Genomic DNA, 26,705 nt, shown 5'->3' on the forward strand with positions numbered 1-26,705 from the left:
AGGTGGGACCAAGAGTAAGCTCCCCGGCTCCTCAGGCTGGGGCTTAGGGGCCCACCTAGTCTGGGTCCTCCTGGGCCAGGGGAGGGGTCGGGGGAGGCTGTGGGGCCAGCCTCCAGCCATCAGCCAGGATCCTGCAGCCAGCTCAGAAGGAAGCCGCTCCCCAGCTTGGATGGTGATGCACCAAGGGTTAGGTCGTTCTTCCTTCTGTCTAACTTAGATCCTGCCTGCCATCCCACCTCCTCGTCTGCGCGTTGACAGAAAGGAGCCGAGGGCCCTGTGGAGTGGGTGCGGGAGGCTTCCAGGTCTGGCACCTTCCGAGGTGTCCCTGGGTCCACCGAGCTGTCCCCAGCCTGGTGAGCTGGCATCAAGCAGGAAGGGGGACAGGGCGATCCCTGTGTTCGCAACGGCTCTTTGTTCCCTGGACACGGTGGGCAGGCAGGAGGTGGGGGTGGGGACCCTCTAGAAGCAGCAGAACCCAGCTCCTCCTTGTCTGCAGGGCGCCCACACTCAAGGTCTTCCCTGGCCCGGGGACCCCCTTGTAGCAGTGGGGTGCAGGCCCCCTCACGGGTCCTGGGGCCTGACCCCTCGCCTCTCCCTATGCCAGGGGGCACCAAGCTGGGTCTGTCCGGGCTCAGAAGCCCCCACTCTCTGAGCTGCTCCGGCTGTGGTAGCTGGGACTGGGGGTCCGGGAGGGGCTGCGCGTGCGGCTGCGGGTCCCGCGGCTGCGGCTGCTGTAGCTTCCGTGGCTGTGACCGGGACTGGGGCTGCGGCTGGGGCTCCGGCTTGAGTAGTCGCTGCTCAGGCAGCTGGAGGAGGACGAGGGGCTGGGCCGGTAGTAGGGGATGGGACGCTTTCGGGCACTGCCAGGAGGGAAAAGCTGATTACAGGCCATTCGGGTCCCTGAGCTCTGCCCCAGGCTCTAGCTTGGCCCCTCACTCAGGCCAGGGCTTCCCCAGCAGTGGCCAGGGCTTTCCTGCCTCAGTTTCCCCTGAGCTCTGGCCTTGGAGTGCCCTCTACCCCAAAAGGATCAGGCAGTCGGTGGTCACTTGCCAATTTCATGTTGGACCTTTTGTTTTTTGCTCACTTGTCTTTAGGGAAAGGGGACCCAGTCTCTGCTTGACCCGAGTAGGCGCTCAACAATTTGTTGAATAAATGAAACTTTTAAATATAGACAACTCGCGTCAACCAAGCTAAGTAGTGGTTTCTGTGCATGGGAACCGTTGTGGATATAGCCCAGCCCTGCTTCTCTCTTCCTCACAGAATCGAAGGATTTGGTTTTTCAGGTCACTTCAAGGGAACAAGGAGGAGACCCCCCGGCCATCGCTGCCCATGCCCATGCCCATGGCCCAGCCCAGTCCCGCCGGCCCCTTCTCCTCACTCAGCTACCTCCCGCCGGCCCGGAGTTAGTTTGAAGCCAGGAAGCTGTGACCCAGAGAAAAGAAAGGAGAGTGGTTAAGGGGGCAACAGTGCCCCATGGCGTGGGGTTAATTCTGAGGAAGAAAACGGGTACGTTAGTGGAAGGAGGAGGAGGCAGCCCGGGAGAGGGGCCGAGGTGGGTGCCAGGTGGAAGGTGCAGGGCTCCAGCTGTCTTAGGACCCTCAGCGTATGGCGATCTGGATCACCAAGGACTTGGAAGGGCTGGTTAGAGAGTCAGTCCATGTTAGAGCTGAAAAGATGCTCAGGGAGCCCTGCTTATTGTTCAGACATGAGAACCGAGCCCCAGAGAGGCACACTGGTCTCCCAAGGCTGCCCAGCAAAGTCTCAGAGCTGGGTTCAGAATTTTGCCTGTAGCCCTCTACCCCATGTCAGGGGTCTAGGGCTATCAGAGTGATTTCCACGAACACAGACCATAATCTCACCCGGAGGCCCAGGCCCACGCCCACCGGTCTGGGCCAAAGAAGCTTTCTGATGGGGCTTCTGTCACATCAGCCACACCCTCTGCACAGCCCCATAGGACTGAGAGGGGCAGTGGAAGGGATGGGACCTCCCACAGCTGCCCCAGAGGGTAGGCCGCTGGTGCCCCCTCCTCCAAATTCCCCAGGGGGCTGGGAGGTGAGCGGTGAGGTTAGTGAGAAAAGGAGAGGCAGACAGATGACAGCTGAACAGAGCCAGATCAGCTCACATGGGCATCTCCCCTGCAGCCTGTGGGGAGGGGGTCCCCTCGGCCCCCAGGCCGGCCACAGGCCACTCGGCAGGCTGGACCTTGAGATGAAGGAGAAAAGGAGACATCATTGCCAGGAGATGGATGTGGGGAGGAAGGAGAGAGGGAGGGGCTCCAGGAGGGATGGCTGGAATCTTCCGGAGCTGAACTCCATGCCTGCTGCTGCCTACCCAGACCCGAGCGCACGGCCCCCTCCCCTCCGTGGGCCTTCAGACCCCTGCCTCTGAGTCCCACCTCCCCAGCACCTCCAGTTCTGGCCCCTCTCCTCCTCCAGGGGCCTCTCCCTCGCCCCCCCCCGCCCCCACCAGAACGACACCTCTCCTCCCGCACCGGGTTCAGTCCGTTCCCCTGGAGGTCCCCAGCGGGCCGGCCGGGGCCCCTCCGTACCTGGTGATGCGCCGCGGCTCCATGAAGCTGGGCGAGTCCCGGCGCCGCTTGCGGATGGGCGAGTAGCTGCGGGAGCGGCGCCGGGCGCGGGCGGCCTCGGCCTCGGCGTGCCTCGCGCGGCCTTCGCCGTCCTTGTCCCTGCGGGCCCGGCCGAGGTGAGCGACGCGGCCCGGCCCCGGCCCCGCCGCCACCCCAGCGCCCGGCGGGGACCCCCGGGCCCGCACTTACCGGCCCAGGGTTTTCTTGGGCGACGGCGAGCGGCTGGGGCTGCGGGTCCTCTTCTCCGCGGAGCGCGAGCGGGACTTGGAGGGCGAGCGGCTGGAGCTCCACGAGCGCGGGTGGGGGCCCGGGCTGCGCGACGAGCTCTTCCCCTCCGGGCCGCCGTGCCTGCCGTGCGCGCCCGGGGACGGGGAGGTGCTGGCCGGCCGAGCGCGCGGGGGCCGCTCCTTGGTCCTGGAGGAGAGGCACGGCGACAGGGGCTTAGCTAGGGAGAAAGTGGGCTGGGGGCGGGGGTTGAAGAGGGTGCGGGTGACAGGGAGGGGGCTCAGCTAGGGACAAAGTGGGCTCAGGGGAGGGAAAGGGATTCAGTAGGGGGAGGAGTTCTATGCAGGAGAGAAGGGTTAGTGAGCGGGAAGAGGTGATGCGTGAGTTGGTGGCGCGGGGGAAGGTTGCCTGAGCAGGGAAAGGGCTGGGATAGGGGCGTGGGGAGTGAAATCAGTGTGGAAGAGTGTGTTCCCTGGTGTGGAGGGAGAGTGATCGGTGGGGGCGGGCAAGTGAGGGAAGAGAGAAAGCTCCCTGATGGGAGGAGAATCCTGGGTGTGGGGCGGGGCGGGGGGGGGAACTCTGTTGGGTAGGAGAGTGATCAGTGTGGGGAAGGAAGGGCTCCGTGTGTGAGGAGAGAGCGATCAGTGAGGGGGGACCTCAGTGAGTGGGGAAGGAGAATGGGAGGCAGTTTGCAGAGAGGGAGAATTGCAGAGTGGAAGGGAGTTTGCACCGTGGGTGGGGGGAATGATCACAGAAGGGGGAGCTTAATGAGAAGGAGGGAGAGCGGTCAGTGTGGGGAGAACAGTCGGTGGGTGGGGGGTAAGGGGTCTTTGGGAGCAGGGAGAGTGGTCAGAGGGGCCGGTGGGGGTGGGGGGGGGAGCTGTTCCGAGGGGTGGGGGAGAGGGGTCGGTGGAGAGGGGAAGCTGTTCTGTGGGGAGGGAGGGGCGAGAGCGCGGGGAAGGGTGTTCCGCGGGGATGGACGGGACCGGTGGGGGCAGGTGTTCCGCGGGGGCGGGGCAGCGCTCGGGGCGGGGAGGGGAACCGCTCACCGTTTCCCGTGCGCGCCGTGGCCTCGCTCGGAGCCGGGCTCGGGCCCGGGGCCGGGGGCGCCGCCGCCGCCGCCGCCGGAGTCGCTGCTGGAGCGGGCCCTGCTGAGCGAGCGCGACGAACCCCGGGGCGGCGCGGGCCGGGCGCGCCGGCGGCCCCTGCGGCGGGGCGCGGACGCCGAGGACCGGGAGCGCCGCCGCCGCCGTCGCCGCCGCCGCCGCCTGGCCGTCCCGCCCGCCGCGCGGCCTCCTCTGCCCTGCGACGACGGAGCCGAGCGCGGGCTCGGGCTCTCCTTGCCCCGCGCGGGCGGCGTGGCTGCGCCGGCCTCCGCCTGGTCGCGGGCCCTGGGCGAGGGCGAGCTGGGCTTCTGACGGGGAGAGAGGCAGAGAGGGCACGGAGGGGGGTGGAGGGGACGGGGGCGCAGAGACGGGGCAGAAGAGATGTCCGCAGAGACAGAGGAAACCGAGGAGGTCGAGAGAGTCCAGAGCAGAGAGAGAGGCGGAGGCGGAGGAGAAGGAGGCGAAGGAGCAGGGGAAGTTAGAGAAGCAGAGAGAAAAGGCGGAGACGGGGGGGAGGGGGGGAGAGAGAGAGAGCAGAGGAGAGACAGAGAGAGGACAGGCCAAGAGAAGGAGCGAGGTCGAGGGTGAGAGAGCGGGCGGGTGGGGGGGGGGGAGAGAAGGAGAGGGGGCTTTCACCGGGCCCAGGCCGGGGGCTGCCAGTCCCGGAGCATCGCACACACGGTTCCCCGCGCCTGCCCTGCCTCTGCCTCTCCTGAGTGTCCACCTTCTGGCCTCAACAGTGCAGCTCATGCAAGGTTCTCGGCATGCAAAACACAAGAGGGACGGAGCGGTGGGGGGAGGGGGGCTGAAACGGAGGGGGCTCCAGGACGGGCACGGGGGCTGGCATTGCCCCCCGATGGGACGGACGATCCCGGCAGAGAGTAGAGAGAGGGCGGGCACCGGGAGGCCGGGCCGGGGCCAGCCCCCCAGGCCAGGCCCCCCCAGCGCGTGGGGGGTGGGTGAGGGGATGGAGGGGCACACGGCACACAGATGGGGGTGGGGGCGGGGCGGGACAACTGAACTCAAAACTGAACCGAAGAAAGGGAGGAAAAACAGAAATAAAAAACAAAATCCACAAATGTCATTAGATACCAAAATCAAAAACAATGTCTGAACTCCTGGGGAACTGACATTTTTTCTGTTAACATTTTTCTTTCTTTGTTTTCCGGCCCTGCAGAGACCTGTGGAACTGTCAGTAACACCCGACTGTCTTTCTGTTTCTCTCTTTTCTTTTCCTTTCCTTTTTTTTTTTTTTTTAAGTTCTGATTTTTTTTTTTAAGTCCCTCTTGGTTAACGTCCACTTACCAATAAAGTGGCACTTCCTCCTTTAGTAGGTAAGGTGTGTAAGAGAAGGGAAAAGTGTGGTAGCGTAAGTTCATCATTAGATTCACAAAAATGCAAGAGAGATAGAGAGAGAGAGAAAAAAAAAAACGCAACCACCCCATTCTAGGCCGAGAGGAGGCCACACCGCCTCTGGAGGAAGGACTGGCCGCGCCCGGCTCCTCGGGCCTGAGCAGGCACCTCTTGGGTGACTGCTGGATAGAGATGTCCAATGTTCTTCCAAAAGTGCAGTTAGGACACAAGGGTTGGGGTACAGAAAACCAGAAAGGGAGCCTGGTACCATCAAAAGGGCCCTAGCTGGCAACCAGGGGTCTGAGAGCCTGCCTCTGCCTCACTGAGTGACCCTGGCTAAGTCACTTCCCCACTCTGGGCCTCAGTTTCCCCATCCCCAAAACGAGAGGGTTGGGCTCTGCTTCCTGATGTCCCTACCAGAGCAAATACTCCAGGATTCTCTGTGTACCCCTGACCACCCTCTCCATCCTCCTCCCCTCACAGAACAGACCCCTCCTCTTGTCCTCGGGTTTCCAGCTTTCTATCTGGTAACAGTTGGTTCCACTTGTCTACCCCACCCCCAACCACCAGCACCAACTTGACTTCGAAGCACCTCCAGGGCAGAAATTTTTGGTTGGATTCAGCTCCGTAACCTCAGTTTTTATCGCAGAACTTGGCATTTAGTAGGGCCTCAATGCCGTTGCTGAAGAAGGAATCATTACAAGGGTCGGGGCCAAACCAGGTAGTACTAAAAGAGGGGCAGGGTCTAGGCCAAGCTTTTTTGGCAGGGTCCTGGGATGGGAGAACAAAACCAGCTACCTACCACCCTCAGGGCACCTTGCTGCCAGAGACTGAAGGGAGCGTGGTTTCCTTGGCATGGCCTGTGCTTCCTACAGGAGGCGGGGTGGTGCCCAGGCCCTTCCGTGCAAGCCTGGATCCAGCCAGGGCTTGGAGGCAGAGCCAAGAAGTCGGTCCCATGGGAGGAAAGGCACAGCCAGCTCTGATTGGTGGCTGAAGCAGCCAATGAACACTAGCCATAGCAGGTGAGAGCAGCTGTCCAGAGTCAAATGGGCCGTAAAGGCCTCCTGGGAGAGCCTGGTGTCTCCCTTTGGGGCTCAGGCAGGCATAGGTGGGCAGGGTGGATATCTGAGCACCCCAGCTCTCCTGATGACCAGCTCCCCTCTCATCCTGGGCTAGGAGCCATGGCCCCTCTGAGATGGCAGCTCCAAAGTCAAGAGACATTACCAGGAGACACTTGGCTCTCCTAACACATATCCCCTGCACCCCAGCGGGTGGCCAGTGCCTACAGCTCCCAAGCCCCCGGAGGAGGCAAATGAGAAAAATCTCCAGAATCTTCACGTTTCCAAGTTCTTTCCTGTCTCCTGGGTTGTCTGAGAGTGGAAAGTGAACAGATCCCAGGCAGGGGAGTGGGGGTCCTGGTGGCCAAGGCATAGTACCCAAACCCAGGAAACGCTGGACCCCACCCTAAAGAAGCCTTTGCTTGCTATTCTGATGAGGGGGGGGTGCAGCCAGGCAAGCGGGCAGAATAGTAAACATGGGGGTCAAGACCTGGCCATGAACCCTGGCTCCAGCTTAGACTCTGGATCTGAGCCAGCTTCTCTGACTCCAGGAGACAGGCCAGCAGTGGGGGAAGGAGACTGAAGGCCCCAGTGTTCCTTCCCACAGACACTGGGGGGGGGAGGGGTCCTCTCTACTTCCCACTGTTGGGCTGGGCGTGTGGTGGGACTGTTAGGAGCAAAAAGGGTCTGGGTTGGGTGGATGCCCACCTGCATCACATTGCTGCCCGCAACCACTGAGGCCCAAACCTCTGTGCTTATCTGGAAGCTTCCTGCCTGGCGTGCCTTGAAGTCAAGTCCTCCTCCCTCTCCCCTCCTCCAAGCCAAATGCCATAGCTTAAGATGATGGTAAGTGGAAAAGTGGCACACCTGGAATCAGCCCTGATATGAGTTTGCTGTGATCGAACTCTGGGGGCCTCAGTTTCCCCATCGATAAAGTGGGGATAACTGGGGTCTTTGCTGGGGGAGGCGCCTGTGTAGGAGTCGAAAGGTTCTTTTCAGAGCACAAGTGACTCACAGTCCCCTCACGGATGAACGGGGTCAGAGCAGCGCAGGAAGGTCTGGGCATGGCCACGTGCCAGGATGGCAGAGGACGGGACGAAGGCGCTGCTGGGCAGGGTGGCAGACGGCACCTTCCCTGGGGGAAGACTCCTTGGGCCAATCTCACATTCTTATCCACCCATACCTCCCTGGAGAAAGGGTCGCCATGGTCCCGCCAGAGTGAGAGCCCCCTCCTCGGCTTGGCCGGGTCTCATTTTTCCCAGGAACTGAGGGAGAAATCAGTCCAGACACCATGGGATTTCATAGCCAGACGGGACTGTTGTGGCCAGGGACCTCCAAACATCTCCTCCAGAAGCCTGCTCTTTGTGACTCCTGTTCCCTCTTCCCCTTCCCTGCCCCTCACCACCCCCTCACAGCCTGGCTAATGGCTATGGGCCCTGTGCTCAATCAAGACCACCTCCTCCAGGAAGCCTCCCCTGACCCTCACCCTGAAACAGGTGCATTCCTCTGTGATCCCACAGACCCTTGGGTCTTCTCTCAGTATGGACTGTGCAGGGCTGTGAGGCCTACTGTGGTGAGCAGAGTTCCCCACCTGTTGGCTCGGCTTTTCCCCTCTAATTGTTCTGAGTGACCTTTGTCAGTGCCCCAGCCTGACAGGTGGGGGCCGCAAACCAGTTCCCTCAAACCCAGGCACGGACCTGGCACCGAGGAGGGCCCAGCGGATGCTGGCTGAGTGTGTGTGTGTGAGTGAATGAGTCAGTGAACACAGAGGACCTCGCCTGTCTCTGAGCCCGGCTTCCAGGCTTCCAGGAGCCCCTCTGCTCCTTCGTACCACCTGCTCTCTGATACCTTCTCTTTAGCTTACATAAGAAATGTTTGGAGGGAAAAGGCAATGGAAAAGAGTAAGGCAAAAGATGATGTGCCAGCCCCATCCCGGGATTCTTAAGGATGAGAACAGTGAGCATCTGAGATGCTCCACCCCCTCTCCCCCAGGGCTCAGCTAACTACCCCCTCTAGCTCAGCATGTGGCGATCCCGTTTCTGGGTCCCTGGTCACATCAGGTCCTCTACTCCTCCCATCGGGCTGGGACAGTCTCCCCGTGGGACCCAGAGTGATTTCTCTCTCCCTGAACAACTTCCTGTCTGCCCTCCCAACACCACTCACAGCCGAGCAATATTCTGAGTGGGTGAGCTCCTCACAACCTGCCCCTGGGGTCAACATAGGGGAGCGGGGGGTGGGGTGGGCGAGGAGGGTGAAGAGCGGACTTTCTCTTTCCAGAGCTGAGGACGGAGGTCCGCTGATGCCTCACAAGGGCTGGGATGTCTAACTTCTGCAGCTACTCCCAGGTGGGACAGGAAACAGTTTAAAGAGCTGGGGTGGGCGGTGGGGTCCGAGGACCTACCCCCAACGTGGCTGGATTGGGCACTGGCCTGGGAGTCGCAAGTCTCAGGACCTAAGCTCGGTTCCGCTCCAACACCTCGGGGAACCCCGGCTCTCACTGACTGTCCTTTCCGAATCATTCTGCACATTAAACTCAAATTCAGAAGATGGAACGATGCTGGGGGCAGAGGGAGACCTGTCTGAGCTGAGTAGCGGTCCAGGCAGGGGGGAGGGTGAGCTGAGAGTCCCCTTCATCCCCCAAATTGCCCCACTGAAACTTATACTAAGTAGGCCCTCTGAGCCCAGTGCCAGCTCACTGGGCCCCTGAAGTTCAACGACCATTACACCCAAAAGATGGAGCTGTGAGGTTCAGCCCTGGTGCCAGCTGCTGCCCCAGAGTCTGTAGGTCCTGCCTGAAAGCTCCAGCTGCCACCAGGGCAGGACCCTTGGGAGCCCAGCAGGCCCTGGAGGGTGGGGCAGGGCTCCTTCCTCAGGTTTGGCCTCAGCCAGAACTTCTTCCAGGACCTGGAGGCCAAGAGGCCAGCACACGCTCCTCCACCACTGCTTAGTGCCAAAACGGGCCCCGGGGGCTGGCAGGGGTGAGGGGTGGGGGGCTTAGCAGCTACTCCAGACAACAGAAATCAAATTGGCTCAACCGCAGCATACAGTTCAGGAGGAGAACACAAACTTGGAAATGCTAACCACACAGAAATGCATTCGGACAACAAAATGAGAAAGAGAGGGCGTGGGGGGGACGGGGCTTGGAGGGGTGGGGGTGGAGGTGGGGTCGGAGAGGAAGAAGAAGGAGCAGGGAAGGTGGAAAGGAGGGGGGAAATGAACCAGAAAAGTTGTCGGGGAAAGTCAAGAAAACCAAACGACAAACCAGGAAACACAGCTTTCGTACGTAGCTCATTTGGAGAAAAAAAATGCAAGTTACAAATGAGGAGTCACTAAAATAAAGAAAGAAAAGGGAAGGAGAGAAAACCAACCAGAGCGAGATCGAGAGAAAGAGAGAGAAAGAAAACCACATTCAAACCAAGCAGAGTGGCAGGGGGCTTATCTGGAGATGGGAGCGAGCGGGGCGCACAGCGGGGCCGGGATACCTACCTTCTCAGTGGTCAGGGACAGGAATGCAATAATAAAAAAGAAAAGAAGATCTCCGCATTGGGAATGCAGAAGGTGGGGGGGAAGACGGTGACTCTAAGCTGTGCTCCCCCTTGGGAACTGGCACCTGCATGTGCGGCCAGGGTGGCTTTCGGTCTAGTCCCAGGGGTGGGAGGGGGCTCCTGCCCAGCCATTTTGGTCTGCTCTTTTTGTTTTTTTCTTTTTGTGTTTAAACCCGCAGGCTCCAATAGCCAAGCTTTCCTTAACTCTTTAAACAACAGAAAACCTCCAGAGGGCATGCAGGAAGCGGCGGATAGAAGCAGAACCAGAGGGTGGGCTCAGGAGGGGCTGGCAGCAGGGGGAGAGAGGCCCATGTGGGGGGAGAGATGGAGAGAGAGACAGAGACAGAGAGATGCAGAGAGAGAGGGAAACAAAGGCAGAAGGAAACAGACAGGCAGGGAAATAGAGAGAGGCGGGCCCAGACAGAACAAAGAGAGAGAAGCTATTACAATGAGGCAGAGTGGACAGATGGGGTGAAGGGATCAGTGCATTTAAAAGGGAAGGCAACCACAGATTCAGTTTGGAGGCCTGATCCTGCCTCAGGTCAACTGCTTTCCCCCCTCTGCTTAGGCGTCATTTTAGCAAAACCCATCCCTCCTGCCTTCTGGCTTCGGCCTGGGAGAAATGCCAAGATGCCGCTTCCTAGTCTGACTGCCCCCCCCCAGCTGTGGTTACTGCTCTTTCCTGGGGGCAGGAGCGGGGGGCCGGGGTGGAGCAGGTGACGGACACCTCTTCTTGGGTCACCCTAGGCTGCCCATTTCGTGATGAAATTTGAGCCAGAGGCGGAGGCCAGAGAGAGCCTGGGGGCCTGGCTCAGGAACCTTCTCTGTCACCCTCACCAAATGGAGAGGCTTCCCTTGACACTTCCAATGCCAGGGACAGGTGGAGCCAAGGCAGGGGGCCCTCCTTCTAAGTCCTTAAACACCTCACACCTTTTCTGGCACTTGGGCTCAGCATCTTACTTCTCCATCGCCAAATCACGTGACCACGAGCAGCCCCCTTCCCTCTCTGCCTCACTATTTCTGTCCCCATACGTGTGTGAACTGTGAGGGCTTAGGGTTTCTGAGTCACTGAGGTGACAGTTTTATAGAGTTGGGTTTGCTTAATGCTGGGCCCACCTATTCCCTGGTCTCTGTGTGGGTGGGCCCCAGTGCCAGGGAATTGAGAGCTGGGAGTGTGCCGTGGACATCTGAAGGGGTCCCCAGGGGGAAGGCAGGAGCTGAGACAACCAGCACCCACCTCCAAGCCCTCCTCCCCTTACTCAGGGCTCCCAGAGTGTGCTTTTCCACTGGCCACTCTCTCCACTGGCTGGTGGTCTCGAGGTGAGGGGGCTGGAGTCTCCTTTTGGATCTACCTCTAAAAAGCTGTGTGACCTTGAGCCGGTCACTTGACCTCTCTGAGCTCCTGGCAGTAAATAGCAGAACCCAGAAATCCCTTTGGGGGTTTAATCCTGACCTGGGACGGGACAACAAGAGAGCCGTGGCGGGAGCCAGCACCCAGCTGGCCTTTGTCTCAAGATGAGGATTTTTGTCTTGCCTGGGAATGTCCGGCTCTGAAGCCCTCACCTGGGCTACAGGTGTGGACAGCTCCCTCCTCTAGGATCTGGGGCCTGGCACTGAAGGCCTTGTGCAGCCTGTCCCTGTCTCCCCCAGCCATCTTATACTAGAAGGAACTGGGGAGCCATAGGGTGCTCACTGCCCCTGGATGTTCCTCCGGTGACCTGGGAAATATCTCTCTTCCTCCCGTCTCCCAGCTTCCCTCCAACGTTCCTTAGAGACAGGGACACGGAAGAACGGTGGGGGCCACTTCTGTTCATTTAAAAGCTGAGGCATTTCCAGCACATGCCCTGGGGTTGAGGAGTTGATTGGCTGCCGCTGCAGATTTCGCAGGGGCTGCTGGCGTGGGAGTCATTTTTTAAGAGTTATCTTCCCTTTTAAATTCTGGTTACAAAGGGAAAAAGAATAAGTATAAAGACATATGTATATGGTCAATGTTCACTTGAGATTCAGGACCCATCTCTGCATTAGGAGGAGAGGCTCCCACAGTAACACGCACAAAAGCAAAATTCTAGAGCAACATAGAAGATAGAAAAAAAGAAAAAAACAACCAGAGAGATAGTTTGCATTTCTGTACATTACCAAAGGAAAAAAAAAAAAAGAAAGAAAAAAAGAAAGAAAATACAAACAAAAACAAAACAGGAAAAAGTTACATAAACTTCCCCACCCTCTTCCCTTGCCAACTGAACAGGAAAATGGAATCACAATATTACCACGGTTCAAATGGGAGGCTAAAAAAACAAGCAAAAACATAGACGGGGTTAAAAATGGTGAGCTTTTCTTTTTTTCCGTTTGTTCTCTCTCTTTTTTTTTTTTTTTTTAAGGTAGCGTCCAAGAATACCCCCGCCCCCCAGTACTTGTCCCCAAAGACATTTTTGGTGACTGGCAAAGTCTCCACACACACACACACACCCCCGCCCCCATCTCACCTCCCTGGAAGGGTGCAGGTGAGAGGCCTGGATGTCCTGAGGTCCCAGATCTCGCAGGGCCCGAGGGAAGGGAGAGGATTTGGGGAACATGCTTTGTGAAAGGGGTAACAGAGTGCCGTCTCCCAGGAGGCTCCCGGAGCAATGTCAAAATGGAATCCCATTCTGGGAGGCAGTCAAGATTTGGGTGCGGCCGACAGGGCACCCTCCCCAAGGCTGGAGGCTACACCCTCTTCCCTGGTTGCTCTGTCCTGGGGTCTACTTCGTTGCTGTGGCCATTTTGTCTGTACGTGTCCAGGGCTCTTGGTGGCCTACTGCTCAGGGAGGGGAGGGGACCAGAAGTGGGATGGAGCCTCCTTTTGGCCCTGGCTTCGTTCTGTGCCTTTCCAGGAGGATGAGAAGCTCCCCTGAGAAGGTATTTGGGGGCTCTGTGCCCATGGTGGTGGGGGGATGGTCACACTCTCTTCTGAGTTTGTCCACCGTCTCTGTCCTGGCTGCCTTCAGCTACCTTTGTGTGTCCTCTTCCACCCCCAGGACAGATCCAGGTACACTGGTGTGATCCTCCCTATGTGGCCCAGCCAGGCCCTTGGGAGCTCAGGAGCCTGGCACCCTGTCCAAGTGGGGCAGTCCCGAAACAGGTAACGTCCTTAAACAAAAATTAACCTTGACGCCAAGAGCCTTTTGTCTGCTGCCTTTGGCTTTCCTCACTAAGGCCTTGGCGGTAAGGGTGTTTGAGAAAATAAAGGGAGTGAAGGAAACAGCCAAAAATCAAAATGAAACTGACCAACACGGACATATTTGCTGCTGAGACCGGAGGTCTGGGGAGGGGCAGCCCCCACCCTCCCTGCTGGGAGGCAGCCTTAGGGTCTGGGGTGGGGACACCTGCAGGCCTGTCCACCCCAAGTCCCCCTGCCCACCCAGTGCCCCTGCCAGTACTGCCGCCCCGTCTCCCTGAGATCAACGGATACAAGGGGATGTGGGGCTCCCCTGGGGCTTGGGAGAACGCCCCCTTCCCAGCCCAGCCTAGCCCCTCCACCTGGGAAAGGCCGAGAAGCCGGTCTGTTCTGCCAGCCCCTGCCATCGCCACAGCTGCTTGTGGGTCTCAAGGAGTCCTGGCCCCTCTTGGAGGATGGGTGGGAACAGTTTTTGGGAGGTGTTGGTGTGGAGTCTCTGAGGGAGCAATGGGGACACTGGCAGGTGCTTTAGGAAGGTTGGAACACGGGGAACAAGGGCGCCTGCAGGTTTGAGACATCTGTCCACACGTGGGCAGCCAGTCCCTGGGGGAAAGGACACACTCTCCTTGGAAAAGGGACTTTAGAAATGCAGCTCGGTGGACAGAGAAAGAGGAGGGCTTCGAGGGAGAGGGAGGGGCCAGTGAGAGGGTTGAGGGAGGGAGGGCGCTTGGAGGGGGAGAGGGAGGCTCAGGGCCTAAGTGGTGCCCAGGGGAGACCCCGTCTCTGAATCCGGTTCCTGACTGCGACCCCTAGCATTGTCCATACCCCTCCCACCCCAATATGCCTGGAGAGAGGGAGGCAGGAGACCCCGGATTCTCCTCAGCTCTCTACCCAACTGGCTGGGAGTCCCAGTGGTCAACCCCCTCTGGCCATCAGTTTGCCAAGCTCAAGGGTGGCCCAAGCCTGCAGGCCCCCCTCGCCCCGACACTAGGGCCGGGTGGGCGCAACAACCAAGCATTCCAGGCCGCTCCCGAGCCGGGAGGGGGAAGCGGCGCCTCCCTCCCCCATTTACACACTCACCGCGCCCCGCCCGGCGGTGACACCCCACCCAGCGCGGCGCAGCCCGCACGGCGCGGGAACCCTCCGCAAAGCGAAGCGTACGTACATCTGGCGGGCTGTGCGCCGAGCCGGGGCGGCCCCCGTGCGCTCCGCTCCGCTGTCTGTTGCCGCCGTTCTGCTGGGGCGACCCCCACCCGCTGCCGCCGGACGGGGAAGGCGACCGGCTCCCGCTGGACCGCTGGCTGCCCGTCTTCCGCCCGTCATCTCGGTGCTTGGGGCTCAGCCTGGGGGGTGGGGCGTGGGGAGGGGACGTGGCGGGCAGCCGGCGTGGGACCGCCCCCTCTGCGAGCGGAACCGCTGCCCCTTCCCCTGCCTCTCACTTGCATTTAGAGAGCAAGGCCCTGGCCCACCTATTGCCTCGACTTCCGAGAGCCGCGGCCGGAAGCTCTTCCTCGCCCATTTGCAGGGGGGTGGGCACCTGCACCCTCCTGGTAGACTTCCACCCACCAACTGCTCTTCTGCCCACCAGCCTCTTCCCCAGCCCTTGGGAGGGTTCGATCTGCAACTCCCCACCCCCCAGCAGAGCTGAACCGAGCTGAACGTCCTCTGGAGCGTTTCGAAGGGGCCCAGGACCTACCTGCTGGGTGATCTGGAATCGCTGTAGTGGGAGGAGAGGGAGGGGCTCTGGGAGCTGCCGCTGCTGTGGCGACGGGGCCTCCGACCTGGGGACTCCGCGTGTGGCCTGGGAGAGAAACCAGCCAGTACCTAAGTTCCGCCTGACTGCCCCACGGGGGACCCCGCCCCCTATAGTGCCCTACAGAAATAGCCTCTCTAGTCCCTGTGGGTCATTTGTGGGAATTAGGAGAAAGCACCCTCTTCTCCAGACAGCCCGGACCCCCAAGACCTCACTGGCTCCTCAGCTGGTGCTCTTGTGACTAGGGGGTGAGGGACGCGGGGAGTAACAAAGACAGAGTCTGAAAGAACCCAGGACTGGGAGGCAAGAGGCCCCCGTTCCAGTTCTGGCTCTGCCACTGACACACAGGGGCTCTTGGCTTCCTCTCTGGGTGGGAATTTTTCCATCTGGGCAATGGGGACCAAACGAACTATCTCCAAGGGCCCAATTCCGTGCTTCTAGAAGGCCAGGTTTGCCGGAGTGGGGGAAGAGTGGAGGGAGGCGGAGGAGCTAGAGAATGGTGACAGGTTCTCACCTCTTCCTCTCTTTGTTCTTCTCTTTCCTTTTGCTCTTGGGGCTTCGAGATCTGCAGAAAGCAGAGGCTGAGGGGACAGCTCGGCCTGAGCCCAGCAGGGGGTGTGCCCAGGTAGGGAGCTGAGGGAGCTGAGATTTGTTCCTGTCTGGAATCTGAGCCCCCCACCCCTACCCCGGCTGGTGTGGACTCGCTCATCCCACCTCACTGCTTTGGTTCCTTTTCACACAGCCAAGCCTCCTTCCTTCCTTCTCCCAGGATCACTGCCCATCTGGGCCGGAGTCCTGCTCCTCCTGGGGGTGCCATTAGTGATGTGTCCACCACCCCAGAAGGCTGACTTGTCCTTTCCTTCTGGAATTGGTCTCAGGACAGGCCCCTCTATGAGTCATGGTGGTGGGGGTGGCCCTTCCACACCTCATTTGTGTCCCCTGTTCCCAGGTCCCCTCAGATGGGGCTCTCTAGGGCCGAGCCCAGTCTTCCTGCCTCTCTGCCCCCTCAGAGAGTGGCCCTACTCTGGGCCAGCTCCCCGGGGGTTTAGGAAAGAAATGCTTTCCCTTGGGCATGATCTCCCTGCATTTGAGTCCTCTGGAGTCTCATCAAGGGCTGTTCCCAAAGCTTTCCATCCCACCCAGTCCTGCTCCCTACAGTCCCATCTCATCCAGCTCCCTGGGCCAGGCCCCACAGTGTTCTCCTTCTACCTTTGACAAAAGGATTGAAAAGTTTCCTAGTAGGTGTCTAAGGTCTCACTGCACCCCTGGACCCTGTAGATCTCTTAGCCCCACCCTCCCTGATGCCACCAGATTTCCAGCTGGATGCTTCTACTCCTGAACAGATGCCTCTTTCCGACCAAACATGAAGTGATGCTAAGAAAAAACTGGGATGTGTTTCTCACAGGAGCAGAGTGGGTGGGGGCAGGCCCAGGAGGCCAAAGATTTTAGTTCTAGGACCCATGTTGCTTGCTTTGGGCTTCAGTCTCCCCACCTGGAGCTGCTCTAGCCCTAGGTCGTCTCTAGGTCCTTCCCAGGACTCCTGGGAGCTGGCCAGAGGATCTGTGCAGATGGATGGTGACCACTAGGGGGCAGTAGGGGCCCATACTGGCCCCTGAGAAGTGGGGAAGAGAGGAAGGGAAGATGGGAAATTGGGGAAATTAGAGATTCAGGATTATTTATTTAGGCTCCTACCCCACCTGGCAAATGACCCTCGGCGAATTCCCACTGCAGGAATGAGACTGGGGATTCTGTCCCTCTTCAGGGCTGCTGGGAGGTCCTCTGGCCCTCATGCCCACCCTGGGGCTGGGACGACCTTACATCTTCCTTCCCTCCATGCTGAGTTCTCTACTTTCCCCACTCCAGCCTCTGCCAGGGCTCTTGACTTTCACCTCCTCCCTCCCCTCCCCTAATCCATCCTGAACAATCTCTGTCCTGCTCAGAGCCCCATACTGGCTCCCAGCCCCGCCTGGTTGGAGGCCAGCTCCTTGGCCTGTCAGTCAGGTCTTTTTGGGGGCTGGCACCTGTCCTCCAGACACAACTGCCAGCCACAGCCACAGCTCGCCCACCTGTCTCCCACCCACTGAGCTTTCCTTCTGTATGGATGCCCTTTCCCTGCAAATGTGGGGTCTTGAGCTTCTCCCTTCCTGACATCAAGGCTGACTCATGGGACCAGAAATCTTTGCAAACAATTGGCCTTCCTTCTCGCCCCCCACCCCCAGCTTTCCCTGCCTGCCTCCCGGAAGGAGTCCCGGAGGGAGGATGGAGCAAGGGAAGACCCTCACCAATCCCCTCCCATCACTGCTTCCCTTGGGCCTTGGTCCCCACGGGGTGGCACTAGCCTCTGTCCACACCCTTAGCAGGGCATCACTCACCTGTGTCGTCTCTTCTTCCGGGACCCAGAATCAGACCTGTAGGGCCACAAAAGGGTTCTCTTGAGCTTGTCTGGGGTGGCCTGGGGACACAGATCTGCACAGCCATGGTCCTGGGCCGACAGGAGTGAGAGGAGGCCCCAGGGGAGGGAAGGTACCTGTCTCTTCGGTGCTTCTTCACACTCTTCTTCTTCTTGCGCAGGGGTGAGGAGCTCCCACAGCTGCGGACACAGGGTGGGGTAGGTTCTAGTGAACTGGTGCCCGGGACGGGGAGGGGCAGCTGGAAATGCTGGGGAAACCTGGGTGTCTCGGGCATCTAGCTGAAGCCGGCTGCCCGTTGTTCAAAGCGGCTGCCCATTGTACAAAGCGAACCGAGGCCCTGAGGGCCAGCAAGGTCCCTAAGGTAGGTGATGGAGCTGCCTGTGTTGTCCCCTAGCCACCCTTCAGCCTCCTTGGCATTTTGAGTGAGGGCTGTTTCAAACCCAAATGTTAGAGGCTCCAATGGTGGGATTTCTGGCCTCCGTGGGCACAGCTGGCACATTGGCAGTGTCCAGGGCCTGATGTGGCAGGCCTCCTGCCTCTGGGGGATGGTCTTGGAGTCTTGCCCACCCACAGACATCCCCACTCCTGTCCCCCCCCCCGCCCGCCCCTGGTAACCAGTGATACTGACCTGCACTCAGAGTCCAGTCTCCTCTTTTTGCTGAGGGCCAGGGAGAGAAAAGGACAGACAGTTGGACAGAGTTAGTTGGGGCTCCAGAAGTCTGCAAGGGATAGGAGAGGGGGACACACAGATGGGGAGCCACAGATGTGACCCAACTAAACCCCTCCTCCCCAGGCCACTCACACTTGTGGTGGTGAGTGCAGGACCGCAGGGGGAGCGAGAAGGGGGGACTGCGAGCGGGTCTAGCGGGTCGACCCCCAGGAGCCGGATCAGTGTGTCTAGTTCTGGGGTAGGTGAGTGCCAATAAGGGGAGGGGGCTGGGCGAAAGGGAGGGGCTCCGCGAGGGGGAGGAGCCTGGTGAGGGGGCGGGCCCTTCGTTGGGGGCCAGCACAGTGAGGGGGCGGGATTCTGTAAGGGCAAAGGGTCGCGGCGAGGCGCGGGGCTCACAAATGCAACTTTGGGTCTCCTGCCCGCAGAAGGGTGCGCACCTGGGGGACCCCACCGTGCCCCTCCCGTCCCCTCCGGCCGGGCGGCGCTCTCACCGGCTTCTCCGGTGGCCGCCTTTCTTTTTCTTCTTCTTCTTGGGAGGGGGCGACGCCGAGCTGCTGGACCAGTGCTTGGTCCTGGGTGAGAGGGGGTGGGGGGTTGGGGGTGGGCGGTGAGGGAGGAGGGGAGGCTCCGGCCCCCTTCCCCCCGCCCCTCCCCGCCGCGGCGGGCGCTGACCTGTACCCCCGGTGCCCGCGGTAGCAGGCGGCCGGGCAGTCGCAGTCCACCGGGCCGTCGTCCTCGTCCAAGGGCGCGTACTCCAGGCCCGGCTCCGCGCCCTCGAGCAGCCGCGGGGTCTCCGCCACGCTGCCGGCGACAGGGACGCTCACCACCCGCGCCCCAGGGCCGGGCCTTCCGCCTGCCCCTTTCTCAGCGCGGCGCCCCGAGGCCTGGTCCTCCCGCAAGGTCTGCGGGATGCGGCCCCGACCCCTAGAAGGTCAGTCGGGGATCTGGGCGACCCAAAGAGCCGCCTCCCTTGCAGACACCCGGCCTCAGCCGGGCCCTCCCGCCCCTTCGGCCCCTTCTTTGGTCTCACCTCTCAGTGAGCCCCCTCCCCTCGCCGAGCCCCTCACTCCCATTCATAGTGCTCCTCTGCCCTCCCCAGCCCCCCTTTCCCGCACAGAGCCCCTTTCACCGATCCCTGTGCCCCTGAGCCCCACTGTCCTACCCCTACCCCCCTGCCCCTCGCTCAGCCCACTCCCCGTCCGCAGCCCCCCTTCCTCTCGTGAGCCCCGCTCTCCCCACCCACCCTCCTAGCTCCCTAACCCCGCTCGCCGGCCTGGTCCCCACCCCCCTCCCCGCCGAGCGCCTCCCTCCCCGCCCCCATCCGGTCCCCCCGCCCCGGCCGCGGCTCTGAAATATTCATGGCCTCTCCTCGCCCTCCTCTCCGCAGCCTCCCGAGGCCCGGCTGCTCTTCTCCCGCTGCCGCTGCCGGGCTGTCATCAATCACCGCCCGGTGGCAGCGGCGCGGGCCCCGGCACTCCTCCGCCTCCGCGGCTCCCCATCTATCTTGCAGAGCCCTCCCCTGCGCTCAGCAGGGACCGCAGCGTCCCGTCCCTGCTCCCGGCTCCGGAGCCCACAGCCGTCTTCCGCCACAGATGTTCGCTCCCCGCGGGCGCTTCGCCGAGGGATGCTCTCTTCCTAAAGGCAGCGGGGCTTGCGGCTGGAGCATGAGCTTTGAAGCCGCAGGCGTGGCCTCATCGTGCACTGGCCCTGAGTCCCTGTGTGACTTGGTACCTGTCGTCCCCCCTCTCTGAGCCCCTTCTCCGAGAGGAGCGTGATAACTGTCACAGGGCCGCTGGGGGATTCTCTGGGGGAAACAGTACTGTGCAACTTCTTCAAGCCCAGAAGCGACCCTCCAAAGCCCAGCTCCAGGGTAGTGGCTTCAAGGTGGTGGCTTCCCCACTTTCCATTCTTTCTTGCTGGCTCAGACAGTGCCCTTCCCAGATGGAGGCTCAGCCCTGCTTCGGGTACCACTACCCTCACTCCTGGGTGCTGTTCGCCAGGCTCACTCTTTCCCTGCCCGGAGCAAGGCAGGCCAGCACTGGGGGTGGCAGAGCATTAAGGACATGACACGAGCTTTGGATTCACACAGACAGGTCTCAATCCAGGCATGACCATGCTCCCTGAGTCCCCAGGCCTTTATCTCCACAAGCCCGAAAAGAATATCCCAGCTGAGGAGAGGATTAAGTGAGATTCGCTCTAGGAAGCTCCTGACATGAGCGACAGGCCTGGCCCCAGACGGTCGTCCCACACATGGTTGCCACTGTTAGACAGAGGGACCCCTGTCAGACACTAACGCACCCTCACCTTCTCCCCACAGCTACAAGGTGAAAGAATTTCCAGGAGCAAATCTCTAGTAGAGCACCCACTAATCTGTTCTTTGAAGAACCGATTTTGTAGGGCACCTGGGTGGCTCAGTTGGTTAAGCGTCTGACTTCAGCTCAGGTCATGATCCACAGCTCGTGAGTTCGAACCCCACGTCAGGCTCTGTGCTGACAGCTCAGAGCCTGGAGCCTGCTTCGGATTCTGTGTCTCCCTCTCTCTCTGCCCCTCCCCTGCTCACACTCTGTTTCTCTCTCTCAAAAATAAAACAAAAAACTAAAAAAAAAATAATAAGAATAAAGAACTGATCTTGTATAAAAAAAAAAAAAAAGAATTGGGGAGCCTGGGTGGCTCAGTAGGTTAAGTGTTTTGACTTAGTTTTGGCTCAGGTCATGATCTCACAGTTTGTGAGTTCGAGCCCTGAACTGGGCTTTGCACTGACAGCGAGGGGCCTGCTTGGGATTCTCTCTCTCTCTCTCTCTCTCTCTGCCCCTCCTCTGCTCGTTCTCTCTCTCCCTATCTTAAAATAAACTTAAAAAAACAAAAACAAAGAAAGAACGTAACCCAAATCTGACAGTGTTAGCTAGCCTGGAGGCCAGTATCAAGAATGCTGTTTGGTTCCTAAACCCCGACCTGGCCCGGGGCAACCCTGAAGTCACACGGGTAGTGTGGGAGCTTTCTCTGGGGCGACGGAGGGCGGGGGGCCTTCACGTCATTCCCCCTGCACCCCACAGAGCCAAACATCCCCATACCCCTCCATTCAAACCTCTCTGCTCTTCCCCACATTCCTCTTCCTGAAGCCAGTGGCCTCCTTCCTGTTCCTGAAATCTCCAGCTCTTCGGCCTGTCCCGTGCGCCACCCCCCCCCTCACTGTCCCCTACCCTGACGGTGTCACCCCCACACAGCCCTCACCCGCACAAATGCCTGACACATAAACACGGTCTTTGGCAAAACTTAAGGGCACCTCAAACACTGTGGGTGAGCCGATGGCAGGAGGGAGCTCCGGAGTCTATCCTGACGAAAATGTGATAAAGGTTATTTACAAAATAAAACAGCTCTGTCTGGGCACTGCCCTGGGCAGGGATCCTTTTTTGCCTGTAACATCCGAACTCCTCCTTCCCCACACTGTGCCCTCCTGCTCTGCCGGCTGCACCCCTACAGACATCTTTCTTCCTCTGTCCTGGGGACAGAGCTTCTGTATTCTCCCTCCCTGGGGACTTCTCAGCTGGCCTTTCTCAGTCTGTGGTCCCTTCTGAGAGATTTACTTGGGCTCTCGGCTGCTGGGAGCATTGAAGGTACAAGCATAGGGCATTGAGTAGTGGGCTCAGGGAGGGGCACAGGTCTCAGAACCTTCTGGTTCCAGAACCTCTGTGTCCTGCAGGTTCCAGGGGTATAAAAGGGCCTAGGCTGACGCTTCTCTTGCTGACTTTGTGCAGCTGATATCAGCACATCTGTTTTTCAGGATCTCCCAAGGCTAGAACCCTGTGTTCTCCTAGCCTGCCTTTCCTGGATGATAATATCACCAACAATAATGTTTCAATTGCCCTCGAATGTCCACAAATCCCAATCAGAGTCACTACCTGATTTAGAGAAATTGTACCTCCCCATTTTACAGAGGAGAAAACTGAGGCCCAGAGAAGGAAAGGAACATCCCCTTTGGTTTGGGAACTTTTGACTAAAGGATACAAGTTCACTTATGCAATTGGCTTTGAGAATTCATGTGCAAACAGGACAGGCCTTGACTTCACTGGCCAGCCCCTGCTGCCTATGTTAGCTCAGCCCTGGCCTCTACTTTATAGACACAGTTGTGGGTGTATGCACGGAGTTTTGGATATGCATGGAGTTCTAGATTTGTGTAGCACTTCCTCCTCTTTTTAAAACATTTTTTTTTAATTTTTTTTTTAACGTTTATTTATTTTTGAGACAGAGAGAGACAGAGCATGAACGGGGGAGGGTCAGAGAGAGGGAGACACAGAATCTGAAACAGGCTCCAGGCTCTGAGCTGTCAGCACAGAGCCCAACGCGGGGCTTGAACTCACGGACCGCGAGATCATGACCTGAGCCGAAGACGGCCACTCAACCGACTGAGCCACCCAGGCGCCCCTAAAACATTTTTTTAAAAGTTTATTCATTTTTGAGAGAGAGAGAGACAGAGTGTGAGCAGGGGAGGGGCAGAGAGAGAGGGAGACACAGAATCCGAAGCAGGCTCCAGGCTCGGAGCTGTCAGCACAGAGCCTGACGTGGGGCTCAAACTCACAAACCTCGAGATCATGACCTGAGCTGAAGTCAGACGCTGAACCAACTGAGCCACCCAGGTACCCCCTTGCTCTTTTTTTTTTTTTTTAGGTTTATTTATTTATTTTGAGAGAGAGAGAGAGCATGCACGCACCTGTACGTGAGCAGGAGAGGGACAGAGAGGGAAAGAGAATCCCAAGCAGGCTCTTCACTGTCAACACAGAGCCCCATGTGGGGCTCGAACTCACAAAATGTGAGATCATGACCTGAGCCAAAATCAAGTGTCTGATGCTTAATCAGCTGAGCCATCCAGGTGCCCCTAGTACTTCCTGCCCTTAAATTCGAGTTTGTCATCTAGTTGACTCCTCACCACATCCGTGGAATAGGTGCGGGAGGCGTTACTGCCCTGTGATACAATGAACCCAGCCCCCACAGAGCTGAGCAAAGCCAGCCAAACAGTCTGGGTCTAGTGACGAGAGACCAAGAACGAACGGACCAAGGGTCCTCACCGCACAGGACATGTGTTGGACCGGCCGCCACGGCCAAGGCTCTGACCTGAGTAAAGACTGCCTGTCACACGCTCTTCCTCATGCCAGCAGCTTCTCTCATTAACTGGTTCTGTTTCCCATTAGCCAAGAGCATAATGGCCAATCAACAGATGAATGAGTCCAGACAGAGGAGGGGAGGATTCCAGGCAAAGGGTCTGCTTTCCCAGCTCATTCACTCAGCCGGCATGCCAGGTCTGCCTGGGGCCTGGGACAGGGACAGCGGTGGCAGGAACAGGGATGAACAGGATGGCAGGACAGGTGGCGGGAACAGGGATGAGTCAGGCCTGAGGCCCCTCCCCTTGCTCCACACAGTGCATGGGGGCGTATTGTCAGGCACGATTCTAAGCACTGTGTCTGTATTTATCTCATTTAATCATTTAATGCTCAAACCGCTCTGTGACATAGGTACCATCATGAAAATTCCCATCTTATAGATAAAACCATGAGGCACAGAGATGTCGCATTATGCAGCAAACCGGATGCACAGGAAAAAAAAAAAAAGACTGGAATTTGCTCACTGTGTTAGGGAGTAGCTTATGAATATTGTTTTCCAGAAACCCTCTCTCCCGAGCATTTTTTTTTAATGTTACATAACTAGGAAAACAATTATTCTTAAAGCTTGTCTATTAGAGCGAGGGAAAATACAAAATAGAACTGAGAGCAACCACGAGAAGTAAGAAAGCATTGTGTGGATTCCAAAGAGGAAAACGGTTTACTTTTATCCCGGGAATGTTGGTGGAGTGGTTTTTAGAGGCAGCCCTGAATGATGGGGTGAATTAGAGCCAGTGCAGAGGGGCCCAGGGTGTTCCAGACCGAGGGCCCAGGGTGAGCAAAGGCATGGACCTGGGAACAGCAGGAGGGAGCTGGGAACTGCAGGTCGGGCTGGCTGCTGCCTGAGGCTGGGAGCGGGGAACCGGGCTGGGTTGAGGGTGTGGAGAGCCTTCAGTAGGAGGCCAGGGCGTCCAGGGCTGCGTGGATGGTGGGGAACCACAGAGGGTTTCGGGGGTAAGATAGGCTCCCAACATCAATCAGTTTGCAAGGACAAAGGTGTGTCCTCTCTCAGTGTCTCTGGGACCTGACTCCTGTCTGTCATCTGGCTTCCAGATTACCATGCCAGCTGCCCCACGGTTCTCCCCGCCTGTCACCCTTCTGATTCCTCTTTCCAAGAAGAAAGTCCCCAAACACCTGTCTGACCACATCACACCTCCCCCAAACCTTCCACCGGCTGCCACCGTCTATGGAATCCGGTCCAGGTACTGCAACAATATGGTGTCCTGGCGGTCTGTCTCAAGAGTCGGTCACTCAAACTGGTAGATTAACTTAAGATCACTGGGAGTGATCCTGCCCCTTTAAGACCCTTTTCCTGAAGGGGAGGTACCATAGGCTCTTACAGTCCATGGAGGGTTAAAATCAGATATCCCTCCTCTCTTCCTCCTGAGAGGTGACATTCTACTGGCTCTGGCATTGTCACCTCCCTCTAAGAGGGCACTGGATTTCTCCATGTCTCAAAATCCAGTCCATGAGGGGGTTGGGGTATCGGGGTCAGGAAGCCAGAGGCATGAGCACAGAGATTGCCGAGTGGTCCCTTTTATAAGTAAAGAAGTAAAGGCCCAGAGAAGTCAAGGACGTGCCCAAGTCACACAGCCGGGGTGTGGTCGAGCTGGGATCCAGGGCCCGGGGGGTTAACATGGAGCTTGGAGGTTGGGACAGGTGACGTGTCTGACACCAGAGCCCACACTCTCCCTCCACTACCCCAGACTCCGAGCTAGGAAGCGAAGATCCACGGTCTGATGCCAGGCCCACAGGAAGGCACACGACCCATCGGTCACCAGCTCCCTGTCACCTCTCTGCCTTGGGCCTCGGGCTCCTCCCAGCCTGCGAGTTATTATCCAGGCCACCGTCAGCCTCCTTAGCTTGCCTCCGTCACCGTTTGGAGTGCTATTTTCACATCGTTTTGGCTCCCTGAGCTAGAAGAAACCTTCCGGCCCCACCCCTTTTCCCACGTAGAGGAGGAAACCCAGGCTTTGGGGAAAATCGGGCGAGCTGCAGTGCTCTAGGTACCAGAGATAGAGCAGTAAACCGATAAAGATCAGTCTTCTGATAGCATCTTCTAACACGCTAGCTAGCGGAATCCCAGGACCCAGCCTAGGCTACACTCTTCTCTGCCTCCAAAGCAGGAGTGCTCCCTGATCATCGAGTCTTCCAGACACTGCCTCTTCCAAGGGACCCTTCCTGACTGACCACCCCAGGCTGTCGCTCTCTCTTCCTCTACTGAGCACACACAAGGGCTGCGTGGTTCAAGCGGCCCTGGTGTTTCTTGTCAGGGGTTGCTGGTGATTCCTGGTTTCAGGTTTCAGGTTTGTGTTGCCACCTGGGGGGGCGGGGCAGGGGGCCCCCCTTCCCCTCCTCTCCTCCCTGCTCCTAGCACTAGCACGGGGAAGGGTGGGGGGGGACACCCAATACAGACCCTCAAGGACATTTCTTCTGATGATGGACACGCTGGTGAATTTCCCAGTGCATCCTGGTTCTTACAGGGGAAGATACGATCAAGACCCCTGGCAAAGACTTGAGAGCACCCCCTGCCAGGAGGCATCTCAGCAGGGGAACAGGTGAGATCCTCCCCCTCCTGGGGAGAAGAGGAAAGGCAGAGGGAAGGGCCCAACATCCGGGAGGAGGGCAGGGGCAAAGGGAGACAGAGAGAGCCACCAGGGGAGGCAGGAGGAAACACAGAAGCCGGGGGAAAAGTAGGCTTCCAGAAGGGGAAGCACAGTGGTGGCCCCGACTAGAGAGAGGCCAGACCTGCCGAGAAGCACGGGCCACGGGAAGTAGGACTCTGGAGGCCTTGGTGTCAGCAGGTCCCAGGGATTGGGGCGGAAGCCGACCACGGCTGCGTGGCCTAAGGAAGTAGGGGCAACACGTGCCTCACGGTCTACAGAAATTCGATTGAAAAAGGAGAGAAAAACGTGGGACAGTGGCCAGAGGAGGAAGCAGAGCTGAGGAAGGAGGGGGAATCCAATTAAAAGGAAGGAGCCTGGGAGGCACCTGGGTGGCTCAGTCAGTTAAGTGTCCAACTTTGGCTCGGGTCATGATCTCGTGGTTTGTGCGTTCGAGGCCCACATCAGGCTCTCTGCTATCAGTATGGAGCCCGCTTCAGATCCTCTCTCCCCTTCTCTCTGCCCCTCCCCTGCTCACGAGCGCGCGCGCGCGCGCTCTCTCTCTCTCTCTCAAAAATAAATAAACATTAAAATAAAAAAGACAGGAAGGAAGGAAGGAGCCTGGGAGAGGGGAGAAGGGCACGCTTCTTGCTGGAAGGGCCAGGGAAAGTGGCAGGAGAGTCCACACAGGCCTCTGTCCCTTGCACTGTGTAGAGGAGGGTGATTTTCCAGAAAAGCGCTGGGGTGATTTGAGGGGGGCACAAGTGGGAAAGCCAGGACCTCCGAGTCTGGAGGTGGTGCGGGCAGCAGCAGGAGGGTCTGGCTCTCAGGAGCTTTAGGAAGGGAAGAGAGGTGCTGTCCTGCTCTTGGTGGGGGTGGGGGTGGGGGGCGGGGGGCTGGATGGGCATCACTGAAGGGAGGGCATGGAGTGGCTGAGGGTGCTGTGAGTTGAGGGCGGCTGCAGAGAGGGAGGTGGTGATTAGCGCCACCTTATCGCCTGGCTCCCCCAGATCACCCGTGAGCCCCTCGCAAGCCTCCGCTGCCCTGTGTTTGCTCCTCTCCATACCTGAACCAGAGAGGTGAGGTT

The 26,705-nt window shown here is 58.9% G+C and overlaps 1 protein-coding gene across 1 annotated transcript in view; it reads right to left on the minus strand.

The window, feature by feature from the left end:
• Positions 1 to 552: 552 nt before the first annotated feature.
• The window catches only part of SRRM3 (serine/arginine repetitive matrix 3), a 33,930-nt gene continuing 7,777 nt past the window's right edge, over positions 553 to 26,705 (minus strand). Inside the window, exons 3-14 of the mRNA XM_047089433.1 lie at positions 18,535 to 18,663; positions 18,354 to 18,434; positions 17,821 to 17,850; positions 17,309 to 17,371; positions 17,154 to 17,189; positions 15,296 to 15,346; positions 14,725 to 14,829; positions 14,194 to 14,371; positions 3,862 to 4,226; positions 2,777 to 3,001; positions 2,549 to 2,686; positions 553 to 860 (exon numbers count right to left, since the gene is read on the minus strand). Of these exons, the coding sequence (XP_046945389.1) occupies positions 632 to 860; positions 2,549 to 2,686; positions 2,777 to 3,001; positions 3,862 to 4,226; positions 14,194 to 14,371; positions 14,725 to 14,829; positions 15,296 to 15,346; positions 17,154 to 17,189; positions 17,309 to 17,371; positions 17,821 to 17,850; positions 18,354 to 18,434; positions 18,535 to 18,663 (1,630 nt within the window). The 3' untranslated portion in view covers positions 553 to 631. The remainder of the gene's footprint in view (positions 861 to 2,548; positions 2,687 to 2,776; positions 3,002 to 3,861; positions 4,227 to 14,193; positions 14,372 to 14,724; positions 14,830 to 15,295; positions 15,347 to 17,153; positions 17,190 to 17,308; positions 17,372 to 17,820; positions 17,851 to 18,353; positions 18,435 to 18,534; positions 18,664 to 26,705) is intronic.

Source organism: Lynx rufus, unplaced genomic scaffold (assembly GCF_022079265.1).
Source record: "Lynx rufus isolate CCGP_SWC_20201006 ecotype Redwood Valley unplaced genomic scaffold, mLynRuf1.p SCAF_27, whole genome shotgun sequence".
NCBI lineage: Eukaryota > Metazoa > Chordata > Mammalia > Carnivora > Felidae > Lynx > Lynx rufus.